Here is a 13,250-nt window from a genome sequence, read left to right on the forward strand (position 1 = left end):
CAGGATCCGGCCCGGCTGCCGTCACCGCCCGTCTCCGTGGAGATGATGGAAGTTCCTAAATACAATTATTGGGAGGTTTTAGGTTTCCTCCGCGCCGTGGAGGGATAAACAATAGCGGGGAGGGACCGGGTGCCCCGTGGGGGGCTCGGCCCCATGACACCCCCCCAGTGCCCCCACGGCCCCACCTTTGCACCCGGCGGCTGCCGGCACGGCCACGGCACGAGGACGATGGGTACGGCTGTGCCGCGGGGACCGTGGGTCCCCCCAAACCCCACGGTACGGCCCCCGGGTCCCTCCAGCCCTGGTCTGCACCCGGTGCCCGCGGGGAGGTCCCCGGCCCTGTCCCCATCCCCGGCCCTGTGCCCCCAGCCCGGCCGCACATCTGGCAGCGGCCGCACATCTGGCAGAGGCGGCTCCCCCGGGGCAGCACAGCTGGGCGGGAGCCGCTGCGCCAGCTGCTAATTTTAAACGCACGCGGGGCTGGACAAGGGGGGGACACCCCCACGCCCCCCCCTCCCCCCCGCGCCGTAGGGCTGGGCAGTGCCGCACACGCTGCACCGCAGCCGGCACACGGCACACGGCACGGCACACACGGCACACGGTGCTGCATGCGGCACAGGGCACAGCGCGCACGGCGTTGCACACGCGGCGATGCACGCACAGGAGTGCACGCGCATGGCGGTGCAAACGCACGAGGCCGCGCACACGGAGCACCGCGCGCGCTGCGCGGCACGCTCGGCGACGCGCAGGCACGCGCGGCGCCGCACACGCGCGCACGCGGCAACGCGCGCCGGTATGCGCAGCGGCGCGCCGGTGGCAGCGCACGCACGTGCACACGTGGCAGCGCACACGTGCACGCGTGGCGATGCCCGCGCTGCAACGCGTGCATGCACGCACACGCAGAGGAATGCACGCACACGCGTGTGGCAACGCACACCCGAACAGGCTGCAACGCTCCCAGCGCCGCACGCCTGCCGTATGGAGACCCCCCCCACAGCACACGCGTGCTGTGGTGTGCACACGGCAACGCACATGTGTGCACGCACCCCCCCCCGCTGCCTTGCACACGCTGCAGAGACACACGCCACGATGGGCAGAGCGAGCGATGCATGGGAGCACACGTGCACTCGCGCGCACACGCTCATGTACTTGTGCACGCTCACACATGTGCACGCACACGCTCACAGATGCACTGACTTGCACACTCACACTCGCACGCTCACACGCACACACTCACGCTCGCACAGTCACTCACGCTCCCCCCCCTCGCCGTGGCACCGAGCAGCCCCGGCGCGCTGCAGAGGCGCGCAGCCCCGCCGTGCACACGCAGCCGACGCACGCTCGCTCGCACGCACCCGCGCAACCGCGCCGCGCGCGCCGGTGGCGGGACCGTGGTGGCCGCGGCGGGCGCAGGCGCTGGCGGGGCCGGCGGCGCAGAAATGTCCTTTCTAGGTAATGGCAGCGGCCGGGGCTGGCGCTCGCCCACGCGCCAGACGGCACATTCCTCCCGCCTGACTCAGCCCCGCCGCCGCCTCGCACACGCGCTGCGCCGGGGCGGCCGGGGGCTCGCGCGGCCCGCTTGGCGGGCACGGCACGACGCCGCGCGGTGCGGGACGAGGCGACGCGGCGCGGTACGGCACGGAGGAGCGGTGCGGCGGGGCACAGCCCGGCACGGCGCGCCGTGGCGCAGTAATGGCGTGGCACGGCGCGGCGCGGCACGGCGCAGGGTGGTCTGGCACAGCGTAGGGTGGCACGGCACGGCGCGGCGCGACACGGCCCCGGCTCGCCCGGGCAGGCGCACACGCGTGCAGCCGTTTCTGGAGGTGGCCGGGCTGGGCCGGGTGGCCAAAGCCCCAACCGGGCACGGGCACCTCCACGGCCACCGCGGGCTGGTGCCACGTCCCGCCCCGCGCCCGGCCCCGGTTATTCCTGATTTACACCCAGAAATCCCCTTCGCCGGCTTCTCGCAGCCCCTGGCAAGCGTCTCGGCAACCCGGCAGCGGGAAAGGGGGGGGACTGGGACGGGGATGGGAACGGGGATGGGGTGGGCACCTGTCCCCACACCCCTGTGCACCCATGTACCCCCCAATCGTACACTCCTGGGGTACCCCTGCACCCCCGAATCCTTCACCCCCAGCTGGCAGAGCCCGTCTGCACCTACGGGTGCCCCACACCCAGGGAGCCCCAGGCTTGGGACACTGGGGTGACTGGGAGCCACAGACCCAAGGCAGTGGGGTGACTGGGAACCGGGGCACTGGGGTGACTGGGAGCCGTGGGGCTGGCAGCGCAGGGGGGGCTGGTGGGACGGGATTTCCCTTTCCTCCCGCCCCTGCGCTCCCTCCCGGCTTCTTCCTTCCTCGTGCTGGGGCACGCCTGGCCCCCCCGGACCCTCCTGGCCCCCCCCAGCCCCCCCCATTCCCCCCCAGCCTCCCCCCAGCATCCCCAGCCCCACTGGCTCCTGGCCACGCTCCGGGGGCAGCTACCGGGGTCCCGGGGATGCCGTTCCCAGGAGCGGGACCGTGGGGCCAGGACACCGTGGGGCCGTGGGTCGGGTGCCGTGGGGCCAGGCGGCGTTGCCGCGCGACGCGGTGTTTGTGGTGGGGCTGAGTCACGGGCCGTGAGTCACCGGCAGCACCGGGCTGGCAGGCGCCCACGGCTGCCCCACGGCACCACCGGGGCGGAGCCCCCCCCCCCCAATGCCGGCACCGAGCGGGGTGTCCCCGTGGGGTGTCCCTGGTGGGGTGTCCCTCGTGGGGTGTCCCTCGTGGGGTGTCCCCGGCCCACCCAGGGTGCGAATGCAGCGGGGCGATGGGGCACCGGGGTTGGAGGGGGAGCACGCCTGGGTGATGCGGGTGCCCCCTCTGCACCCATAACCCCCTCCCGTGCACCCATGGGCGCCCCCCCATGCACCTATAGGACCCCTGGGCATCCATAAGGTACCCTCTGCACCCGTGGGCCTCCCTCTGCACCCAGGGCCCCCCCAGTCCACTCATGGGCCCCCCCCCCATGCACCCAAAACCCTCTCCACGCACCCATGGGCCTCCTGTGCGCCCATGGGCTCCCCTGCGAAGCCCTGGGACCCCCATGCACCCATGGACCCCACCTTCACACAGAGGTTCCCCTGTATATTTGGGTGCCCCCATGCATGGACCCCCCCCGCTGGGGGCAAGGGGGGCCCCGGGGGACCCCGAGGCCGGGGGGGCCGGGGGGGGGTGAGTCAGGGCCCAGCCACGCGCCCGTGAGTCACCGCCGGGGTGGGACCGGCCGGCTCCAAACAAAGGCGCTTTCAAAGGATGGGGCCCCCCCGGACCCTCCCAGCCCCCTCAGGGCTTCCCCAGCCCCCCCTGGTTCCCCCAGGGGCTTCTCTGGCCCCCTCCAGCCCCCCCTGGCCATGGGGGCCCCGGCTGGGACCTCCCCGGGCATCACCGGGGCTGAGCCCCTCCTGTGCCGCCCCGGCCCCCCGCCATGCCGCACGCGGCAGCCCCCACCCGACGGTGGGATCCCGTGGCCCCCGACCCCCCACCCTGCCACCCGCCCTGCGGCCCAGCCCGGCATCAAGCGCCGGCTTGCCGGGCACCGGTGAGTCACTGGTGCTGCCTTCCCACCGCGCCCGGGCGGTGCCGGCAGGGCCACGCTGAGCCCAGCCGCTCGCAGCGCCGCCGGCGGCACTGGCACCGTGGGGACGGGGTGGCGGGGTGTGGGATGGCAGTGCTGGGGTGGCCACGGCGGCTGAGACCCGGTGAACGAACGCGGCTCGCCCCAGGACAAAGCAGCAGAGACTGTGTGCCACCGTGTGCCATCATGTGCCACCGTGTGCCATCGTGTGCCACCATGTGCCGTCATGTGCCACTGTGCATGGGACAGAGCCGCCATGGTCATACCAAGGTCCCCATAGCTGTGCTGGGACACCCCCAGTCACACCAGGCCCCCACGGCCGTGCCAGGGAAGAGACTGGGAGCACCAGGGCCGGCCTGGAGGTGCAGCCAGGACTTGCCCGGGCGAGTGCCGTGGCCAGGGTGCAGAGCGTGGCGGTGCCGGTGCAGGCCGGGCTCCCCAGGGGCGCGTGGGAATCCCTCCCGCTTCTGCCGCATTGCTCACGGGGGACTCATGGGGACGAGGAGCCGGCGGTGCCAGCGCTGCCTGCGGGCCCCAGCCGGCACCGGATGGCACCGCGCTGCTCCTGGCACGGCCCAGCGCCCCTGTCCTGAGCTGGTCCTGGGCATGAGTACTGGGGCATGGCATGGCACAGTATGGCCCGGCACAGAATGGCACAGCACAACGTGGCATGGCACGGCGTGGCAAGCCCTGGGCCATGCCCAGCTCTGTGCCTCTGTTTCCCTGCTCCTGGTGTGCCGTGCTGTGCCATGCCGTGCCATACATGCCATGCCATGCTGAGCCGTGCCATGCAAAGCTAGGCAATGCCATGCCGTGCCATGCCGTGCAGTGCACTACCGCTGCCACGACGCTCTTCCCCCGCCCCCCAGCCTCCAGGGGCCGAGCCGAGGTGCCGCTTTGGGGTCCGGTTCAGAGGCAACGAGGGGTCCCGTCCCCCCCAAAACCCCCCGGGGCCACCGGTTGGGAGCGCGGCAGCACCGCAGGGGTTAAACGCCGGCCCCACCGACTCGCCAATGGGAGGCGGCGGGGCGGTGACGGACAGGGGGCGGGCGGTGCTGGGCGGCCGGCCAATGGGGAGCGGCGGGGCGGTGACCGACAGGGGGGCAGGCGGGGAGCCGCGGGCGGCCAATCAGAACCGGCGGGGCGGTGCGTGCGGCCAATGGGCGGCGCCGCTGGCCTGAGGTGACCCGCGCCCCCCCCCCGCCCGTTTCCCCCCCGTGAGCACCGACCGCGGCCCGGGCAGCACCGACCCCCCCCGCCGGTACCGGGAGCTGGGGGGGGGGCGGGGGGACCCCCTTCCTCCGAGGGGGGCACACACACGAGCTCCGGCACCCCCCCAATGCTGTGACAGGGACCCCCGGCCTTTCCCGGCACCCGGGGGTGCGCGGTGGGGGGGGGGGTGCCGGTGCCGCAGGCCCCCGGTCGCCGCGGGGGGGCTGGTTTGGGGGGGGGGGTGTCCGGTCACCCCACCCCTCCTCGCCGGTGTCCTGTAGGGCGTGGCACCGCCCCGCCCCTTCTTCACACCCTGCCCTGCTTCCCGCTGGTTTGGGGGGGGGGGGGGTTGAGCCCCCCCCCCCCCTCACCCACCGGCCGGGGGGTCCCGGCGTCCCCTCTCACCGGGAGCAGCCTTCGGCCTCGTCCCCCCGCCAGCACCGCTCCCCGCCCCGGCCGGTTCTGGCGGGAAAGGTGGGTGTTAGCGAAAACCGCCGCTCCCGCCGGGTCCAGGCCAAATTCGGGGTGTTTCGGTCAATCCCGCCAGCAGGGAGAAGCCCCCGGCTCCGCGAAGGGCCGCGTCCCGCTCCCCGGCGTGTCGGGGGGGGCTGGTTTAGCAGGGGACGGGAGGGACCTTTTTGGGGTAAAAGCCGGGGGAATCGGGGCTGGTTGCCGAGCGGCTCTGCCAACAAACAACCGCCCCGAGAGAAGCGGCGGGCGGGAGCGGGGCCGGGCGCCACGGTGAATCCCCGGCACGGCGCCCACCCCGCACATCTCAGACCTACTTAATTAATTTTTCCCTTTCCCTCCCCGGTTCTAAACCTCGAAACGCGGCAGGTGCCGAGCGCGGAGCCGCGAGCCGGCGGCAGGGCCAGCCAGCCGCCTTTAAACCCGTCTGGAGCAGAGCGGGAAATGGTGTTTTTGCACCCAAACGCTGCCCCGGGGCCGCCCTCTCCTTGCCAGGCAGCGACAGGAGCCGCGGCTCCGGCTGGGGTTTTCCCGCTTCCCGGCACGAGGAATTTGGCGCGGGAGGCGCCGGGGTGGCCCGGCTGCTCCCCTGGCCTGGTGCCGCGGCCCTGGGAACGCGCCGGGCTTCGCACGCCGACTGGCGTTTGTTTTTTTGGCTTAAATGTCTTTATTTTCCCCGCCCCGCTGCGTTGGGCTCCGGGATTCCCTGGCGCCGGTGGGGCCGCTGGTGCCCTTGGCGGGGAGGGAATGCCGCCGTCGCCGCGCCAGGCGCACAAAGTGCCCATTCTTTGCCTTTCCAGGACTTTTTTCGTTCTTTTTTCCCTCCTTCGCGGGGCCCCGCGGCTGTTCGCGGCACGACTTCGCCCGTGACGTCACTGCGAGCCAATGGGAGGTGCGGCGAGCGCCGGTGCGGCACGGCCCTGGCCGCTCACCAAGCTCCTGCCTGCCGGCAGCGGCAGTGGCTTCGCCCCAGGACAGGGCGGACGGGCAGCGCCAGGCTGCGAAGGTGCTTCGGAAGGGCCGGGGGAGCGGCCCCTGTTTTGGGGGGGAAAAGCCCCGTTTCCATTATTCTCCTGGCGCAGCCCGGTGCAGTCGCCCCATCCCTGAGGCTTTGGGGTTCAGGCCAAGCGGTGACACCGACGGCGCGCCGCAGCTCTGGTTCGTAATGAATAAACGATGGGTCCTCCCTCGCCCCGGCGCTCGGTGGGTTCGGCTGTGCGTAAAAAAACGCTGCGGGTTTGGGGTGATTTGGCCTCTTTTGTTGGCGCTTGCTCCTGTCCTGGCAGCTCCGTCCCTCGTGGCCATGTCATGTCAGGACAGGGATGCCGCCGGAGTGGATGCCGCAGGGCTGGCATGTGCCGCGGGGACCTGGCAGGTATTTCACGGTGCCGGGGGTGAGGGCAACATGCCGGCAGGGAGAGCAGGTTGGGGCCGGGGCCGGTGGCTGCAGGGACCCTTCCCAAGCCGGATCCTTGCCGTGTGCCTGCCGCAGTGTCTGCTGCTGTTAAACCGTGCACTGGGTGCTCGGGATAACCGGGAGGAAGAGCACGACTCCCCTCTGGCAGATGCTGATGCCGCTTGGAGCCGACATGGAGGCTCCGGAGAACATTCAACGCTGTCGGTGAGTTTTGTGGTTGAGGTGAAACCATCGACCGTTGCGTGTGCCCCGTGGCCCACCGGAGCGGCTGGGAGAGTTGCTACCGCCGCTTTCCCAGTGCCGCCTGCGGCACAGCCCCCTCTCGGTGACACCGCGGCATCCCTGTGGCGTGGCAGTTCCGTCCCATCCCGGGAAGGTCCTCGCCGGGAAGCTCCACTCTGGAGTGGCACAGTGGGCAGAGCGCGCGATTTCCCAAACCGACCGGATTTCATCGTGGGATGTGGACGGGGTGTCCCTGCGCGGCGCCGTTCTGGCAGGTGAGCGCCGCTGCGTCCCGGAGGACTGACGTTCGCGCTCGACACCCGTTGCTGGCGGTGGGTCGTGGTGCTGGGGGGGAAACTCCCGTGGGGGAGCAAAAATCCCCTTTTTTCTCTAAAAAGTAGGGGCTCGGAGGGCTCTGGGCCCAGCAGGTGACGCCCGGGGGGGCCTGGGCTTTGTGTCTCCCCGGGGGTTGTTGTGGGTGATTTTGCCGTCCATTAGCAGATGCTTTACCCGATTCCGGGCCGTTTCAGCCCGAAGGCAGAAGCAAGGGCAGGGACTGGCCGCGCTGCTCCCGGCTTTAGTCCAGGCTTTGGGCGCTCTGCCCCGAACTCGGGTTTTTGGTGTCCCCGCACCACGCTGATGGGGTTTATGGGATATAAATCCCACGTTTATCCACAAAAAAAGGCATTTCTGGCCGAGACGGGCGGTGTTGTGCCATGGGTGTTGGGGAAGGTGCCTGGTGCAGTTTGGGTCCTGCTGGATTAGGGGGAGCAGCCAGCGGCATGTCCCTGTGGGGCCGAAACCCCGAATCCAGCCGGGTTTGGCTCTGAGGCGGCTGCAGCAAGAGGGATGCCGGCAAGTGCCGCACTGGAGTGGATGCTGCTGGCGAAAGGGGGGTTAAACGCCGGCGTTGCGGGGGTCGCAGTGCTGCGGGGGGTTTCAAGTGTGACCCCCTTGTACCAGAGAGGGGAAGAGGTGCAGACACCCCCACCCCACCGGGCAGACGCACCGGCTCCAGGCGGCTGCCGGGGGCGGGAGCCGGCCCCACGCAGCGGCGATTGGCCCTGCCCGGCTCCTCCAGGGAAGGACACGGCACATGGAGCCACATCCTGCCCCAAAACACACCGGGCAGCGGTCAAGGATGGAGCACAGCCCCGCGTTCGACATGTGGAGGGACTACCTGGGGCTGGCCGCCGTGCTGGCCGCGCTGCCACAAGAGCGCGAGGATGCCGGCGACGGCAAAGAGGCAGCGGCATCGCCCCACGTGCCGGAGGCGGCATCGGCGTCCCCCGGCAAATCCCTCTGCGCCTTCTGCAAGCACAACGGGGAGGCGAAGCACGTCTACAGCGGGCACAACCTGCGGGACGCGGGGGGCCGGGTGCAGTGCCCCGTCCTGCGCAGCTACGTCTGCCCACAGTGCGGGGCCACGCAGGACCGGGCCCACACCAAACGCTTCTGCCCCCTCACCCGCCATGGCTACACCTCGGTCTACAGCCGCTCGGCACGCAACTCCGCCGGCAAGCGGGTCACAGGCGGCCGCAGTGCGGCGGGCAGTGCCAAGAAGTAGCTGAGCGCAGACGGACCCTCACCCCAACAGGTACTGTCTTGTTTTTAAACGCAGGAGGATTTCTGATCTCGCGGCCCCCAAAAATGGGCCAAAAGTGGGGGTTTCGCTTCCTGGCATGAGGTGAGGATGGGCCGCGAGGAAACTCTGCTCCGGTGTTGCCACGCTCTTGCTCTGCGGGGCACCAGGCTGGTGGCTTTGCCGGAGGCTGCCAGGCAAAGTTGCTTCTTCAGCAAAGCCTCGCTCTGAAGCGGCAATGCGAGCCTTCCTTTAGCCGGGAACGGGATTCTGGCAAGCTCATTAGGGGAATTATTGCTAATTAAGGGAGGGGAGCTCCCAGCAGTCGGTGCCTGCCCCGGTGCACGCGGTGCTCTCCCCTCTCCTGGTTTCTCTTCCAGGGGATTGCTCCACTTTGCCCGGCTCCGTCTGCCGCATTGCCCCTGCGAAGCCGCTGGTTCCGCTCTCCTCCGAGGATGAAATGCCAGGATGGCGCACTCCACCAAGACCAGTCTCCCCAGCTCCTCTCCCCAGCTGGTAAAGCCAAGCAGTATCATCCCAGCAGGGGTTTGGTGGTCACCGCTGGCAGAAGCCGCATCAAGATGCCAGCGAAAAGCCTGAAAAGGGTCGGTTTTAACAGCATCTCTGTGCCGGGGGCGTTTGTGATTGTGTTCAGTTCTGGGTTTTGGGTTGATTTGTTGTTTTTTATTAATCCCAGCGGGTGCCTGAGGGCAGCACCGGCTCCTGACCAACCGTCCGGGACGGTCCCGTGGCGGGAAGAGTGCCGGTGCTCCGGCTGTCGCTGAGCGCTTGTGCGGCAGCTCCAGGGGGTTGGGCTGGTGTTAGCAGCTCGCCCGCGGCAGCTCCTGCCCTCGCTGGAGACGCCAGTTTGTTCTTTAAACGTTACCTTACGCGTTACGTGTAGGAAGGTGTTTTATTTATACCCCGTTCTCTGTTGAAATGCTGGTTTACATTAATAAAGAGCTGAGCCGTGCCGGAGGCCGGATCTGGCTCCGACCTGGCCCTATGTCTCCTTCCACCTCCTCCTGGTGTGGGGGGGCACCGGCCCCGGCCCCGGCCGCCTGCTCCGCCGTGGCTTTGGCCTCCTCAGCGCCTCCAGGCCCCGGTGGGCGCTCATTGCCAGGCGGCTGCAGGGAGGGGGGCAGCCGGTTGGCGCCCGCGTCACCCACGGACCCTCACGCCACTCCACGGGCGCGACGCAGCCCATGTTTTACCAACCCCGTGTTCTGGCACGGAACTCGCCCTCCCTCAGCCCTCCTCCCCAGGCCCAATCCCAGGGAAAGGATCCAGATTTCACGGCCGGCGCGAGCTCGCTCTTACTTGAGGTTGGAGAGCTCCAGGATCAGGCCGCAGATGACGTCGGTCGCATCCTCGCTGTGGGCGGGTGGGCGCAGCCCCTCCGGCTCCTCACCCCTGACCATGACAGGGAAGAGGGAAAAGGAGGATGTTTCTACTCACCGAATCGGGACATTTTTCATTAAAATAAGGGTTTTATCCCTCGTGGGAAGGTCTGTCACTGTCCCACCTCTCCAAGACAGTGGGAGCGCATCAGAGCGGGCAATCCACCTACCTGGGCCACGGCTGGTCCGGGCCATTCCCCTTGGTGAGCGGCGGCATCTCTTTGGTGTGGTTCCGTCCCGCTGTGGCACACAGCTCGTGCCTGGGCACCACAGAGTCACGCCAGTCGGTGGCAGGGAGCGGCTGTGGGGAGAAGTTTGTGCGGTAAATTAAGCTGTGACCGGGGAGGCTGAGTCCAACCCGCTCTCACAAAGATAGTTGGGTTTTTTTCCCCTTTCAGGTTATTTTAGGCACTTTGGGGTGCGTTTCATGTTTCAGGCGTTTTGGGGGGTTTCTTTCACGCTAAATTAGCGACCGCTGTGGATTTACCTGCTGCGGCGGGAGCTCGAGGCTGTTCCCTTCCAGGCCACAGTGCAGCTCTGGCTGCAGGGAGAGCTGCTCCCCGGTCGAACAGGTCCCATCCTGGGGGTCTGTGCCAGCATCGGAACCGGTGCTTGCGGCCGGGGGTCGTGCGGTGCCCGTGGGAGCCGGCCCTGGCATTGCCATAATGGCGGGCGTGCTCCCTGTGGTTTCTCCGCTGCACGGGAGGTCACTGGAGTGAGCGGGGGGCTGCGCATCCGTCCTCGGCACGCTCACCGCATGTTCCGTGCTGCATCTCGCCTCCGCATCCCGCTCCTCTGCAAGACCTTTGCCTTCCCTCTTGCCTGAGGGATCCTTGCCAGCTGGGATGGCCGGATCCGGTGCAGAGCTGGTCCCGGGAGAGCAGGTTTCTCCCCTTTTGGCCTCTTCCTGGCCTGCATCAGCTTCTCCCAACATTTTCCACTGGCAGGCGTTCCCACCCTGGGGCTGGCTCACTGGAATGATGGTGCTGGCAGTGCCTGCGGTCTCTGGTTCGGTGGTGCCTCCCTCAGCCTTTGGGTTCGTGGACAGGGTACAGACCCCCAAAACCTCCACAGAGACGCCACCAGCAGCCAGGCTGCAGCAGGATTCAGCCGCATTCTTCACCGTGTCGTTTGTACCAGTTGCCTGCAGGTTTTCCCCACTCATGTTTTCCTGGTGCTCTCCTCCAGCCGCCCTCTCAGATACGGTGCCGGATTCATTTTCTTCAGTGTTTACAACAGATGCGTGCGGCAGCTCCCAGCTTTGATCGGCATCACCTCGGCACTCGCCTGGCTCGCTGTGGTTAACTCCCTCTTCACGGTGAGGCTCAGGCACCTCCACCGGCAGGCAGCTGCCAGTGCTCCAGGCTGGAGCATCCGCAGGGAGAGTGATCTCTCTGCCGGCAGTCCCCTCTCCTCGTGCTGGCAGAGCAGAGCCATGCTCGGGACTGTCACCGAGATTGCCCGTTCTGTGGTGAGTTGGGGTTTTGGCGTCCAGCTCTTCACCGGTGCTTCTGTGCTGCTCTGTGGTCACCACCAGCTGATCCTCTTCTCTCTCATCCGCCACCGAATTTGCCCATTGTGGTGACTCTGGCTGAGACACTGCTCCCAGGGCAGCTGCCTCCTGTGACTTGGCGCCTCCACCGATGTCCATGTCTCTTCCTTCCTGAAATAACAAGGTTCCAGCATCACTCCTGTGTTAAAAAAATCCCGATCTCTGGATTTTTTCCTCTGTTAAGGCTGAGTTTACCAACAGAGGAAAAACAGTGCCGTAGAGGAGGCTCTGGCTATGCTGCAAAGGGAGTTTCTCAACACCAGAGTGTTTTGGTGACAGCTGGGAGCTCGCCAAGCAAGGCGGGCTTGCCTGGAGCCCAGGACAGGCATACCTGCGGTAAGGGGCTGGGGATGTGCTCCTCTGCCCGGCTTTGCTCCAGAGCAGCCACCTCCCCGTCGCCATTCGCACTGCTAAGAACAATAAAACACGTTCAGTGAGCAACAAGGCGATTGCCAGGTAAGTCACCGCGTAGAGCCTGGTTCACCCGCAGACTCCCGTCCCGCTGATTTCTCGCCCTGTTACCTCGTCGGTGCATTTGTCGTAGTGCTGTCATGGGTCCTCTGTCCCTGAGATTTCGGTTTTCCGTCAGCATCGTTGGTCTGAGCTGGTCTGGTCACATCTAAGCTGTCATCTCCCTTTGCATCCAAATCTTCCCGAAGACTTTGTTTAGTTTTGGGAACGTGGCATTTACCATCTCCTTTTCAGGGGAAAAATATAATCTTCAGATGTCAGCCTTTGGGGTAAGAGGGACTTGGTGTCGTGTCGGATAGGGAGAACAGCCTTTGTAGTGGTTTTCTGTTATTTTTTATTATTAAATCCTAGGACCCCCCCCTGCACACCTCTAGCACTTGAACTGAGGGGAAAAGATCGCTTTTAGGGCTTTTGTGGGGTGTCAGCTTTGCTCCACCCACCCCTTCTTGGAAACGCCAAGAAACGGGGTTTGCGGCACAAGGGGCTCGGTCCCAGCTCAGCGGGTGCTGCTTGCTGCCTCACCAACTGCCAGCAGAAAGTCGCTTGTTTTTGTCTTTTATCCCCATTAATAACCCCTATTTCCTGCAGACTTGTAGCAAGATGAGGGGACGTTTGGGGAAGCTACCCAGGCAGCGTGTAGCACGGAGGTAGCAAGCATCCCTGAACTCCGAAGGCACAGCGCGGTCTGAGGGGATTTGATGAAAGAGGTGTGGAAAAGGTGAACGCTGGGTGTAGTTTTCCTTACAAATCGGGCCAGTTTTGCAGTTTAGCAGGTTTGTAATAATTAAGAGCCTGGACGGTTTTAGGAGTACTTGTTACCAACTGAATACAAGGAGCAAGACGGGGAAACGTGGGGCAGGCTGGTGGGGCTCCTCACCACCCCCGTCCCCTCGCAGACCCCATCCCCTCGCCGCTGGGGCCTCCTGCTGATACCTGGCGGCTGCTCGTTCTTCCGTTTGCCCATCCTGCCGCTCGCCTGAGTGGGGAGAACAGAACGGGGCTTAACGAGCAGCCTCTCCTTGCCTCCTCCAGAGGCGTTTTGCCCTCAGGGCTGACCCAGCCCTTGTGCATCACCAGAGCCCACAGCCCTTTGCCTCTCCCTGGGGCCCAGCACTGCCCCAGCCGCCCCCCCCCCCCCCGTGGCCGTGGCCGCAGCAGGAGGAACCAAACCCTCCAGTTCTGAGGTGAGAAACGTGGAATTTCACCCATTTCCACCCCCCGACCCGCGTCGGGCTCCCCTATCACCTCACGCTTTTCCCGCCTTTTCTCGCAGCTTCCCCGCCTGCGCATGCGCGGCGCGGGGCGCGCTGG

At 67.0% G+C, this 13,250-nt stretch overlaps 2 protein-coding genes across 2 annotated transcripts; one reads left to right on the plus strand and one right to left on the minus strand.

The window, feature by feature from the left end:
* The first annotated feature begins 6,767 nt into the window (after positions 1–6,767).
* On the plus strand, positions 6,768–9,512 carry NANOS3 (nanos C2HC-type zinc finger 3). The gene is made up of 2 exons (XM_052799519.1): positions 6,768–8,531; positions 8,897–9,512. The coding sequence occupies exon 1, from the start codon at positions 8,031–8,033 to the stop codon at positions 8,499–8,501; it is 471 nt and encodes a 156-aa protein (XP_052655479.1). The 5' UTR covers positions 6,768–8,030; the 3' UTR covers positions 8,502–8,531; positions 8,897–9,512.
* A 7-nt stretch (positions 9,513–9,519) lies between these two features.
* On the minus strand, positions 9,520–13,217 carry BRME1 (break repair meiotic recombinase recruitment factor 1). The gene is made up of 8 exons (XM_052799520.1): positions 13,185–13,217; positions 12,873–12,915; positions 11,991–12,165; positions 11,800–11,878; positions 10,404–11,579; positions 10,087–10,217; positions 9,837–9,929; positions 9,520–9,643 (listed from the first exon to the last, which is right to left on the minus strand). Exons 2-8 carry the CDS (start codon positions 12,901–12,903, stop codon positions 9,520–9,522), a joined length of 1,809 nt encoding a protein of 602 aa, XP_052655480.1. The 5' UTR covers positions 12,904–12,915; positions 13,185–13,217.
* Positions 13,218–13,250: the final 33 nt, after the last annotated feature.

The sequence above is a fragment of the Harpia harpyja genome, chromosome 10 (assembly GCF_026419915.1).
Source record: "Harpia harpyja isolate bHarHar1 chromosome 10, bHarHar1 primary haplotype, whole genome shotgun sequence".
NCBI classification, from domain to species: domain Eukaryota; kingdom Metazoa; phylum Chordata; class Aves; order Accipitriformes; family Accipitridae; genus Harpia; species Harpia harpyja.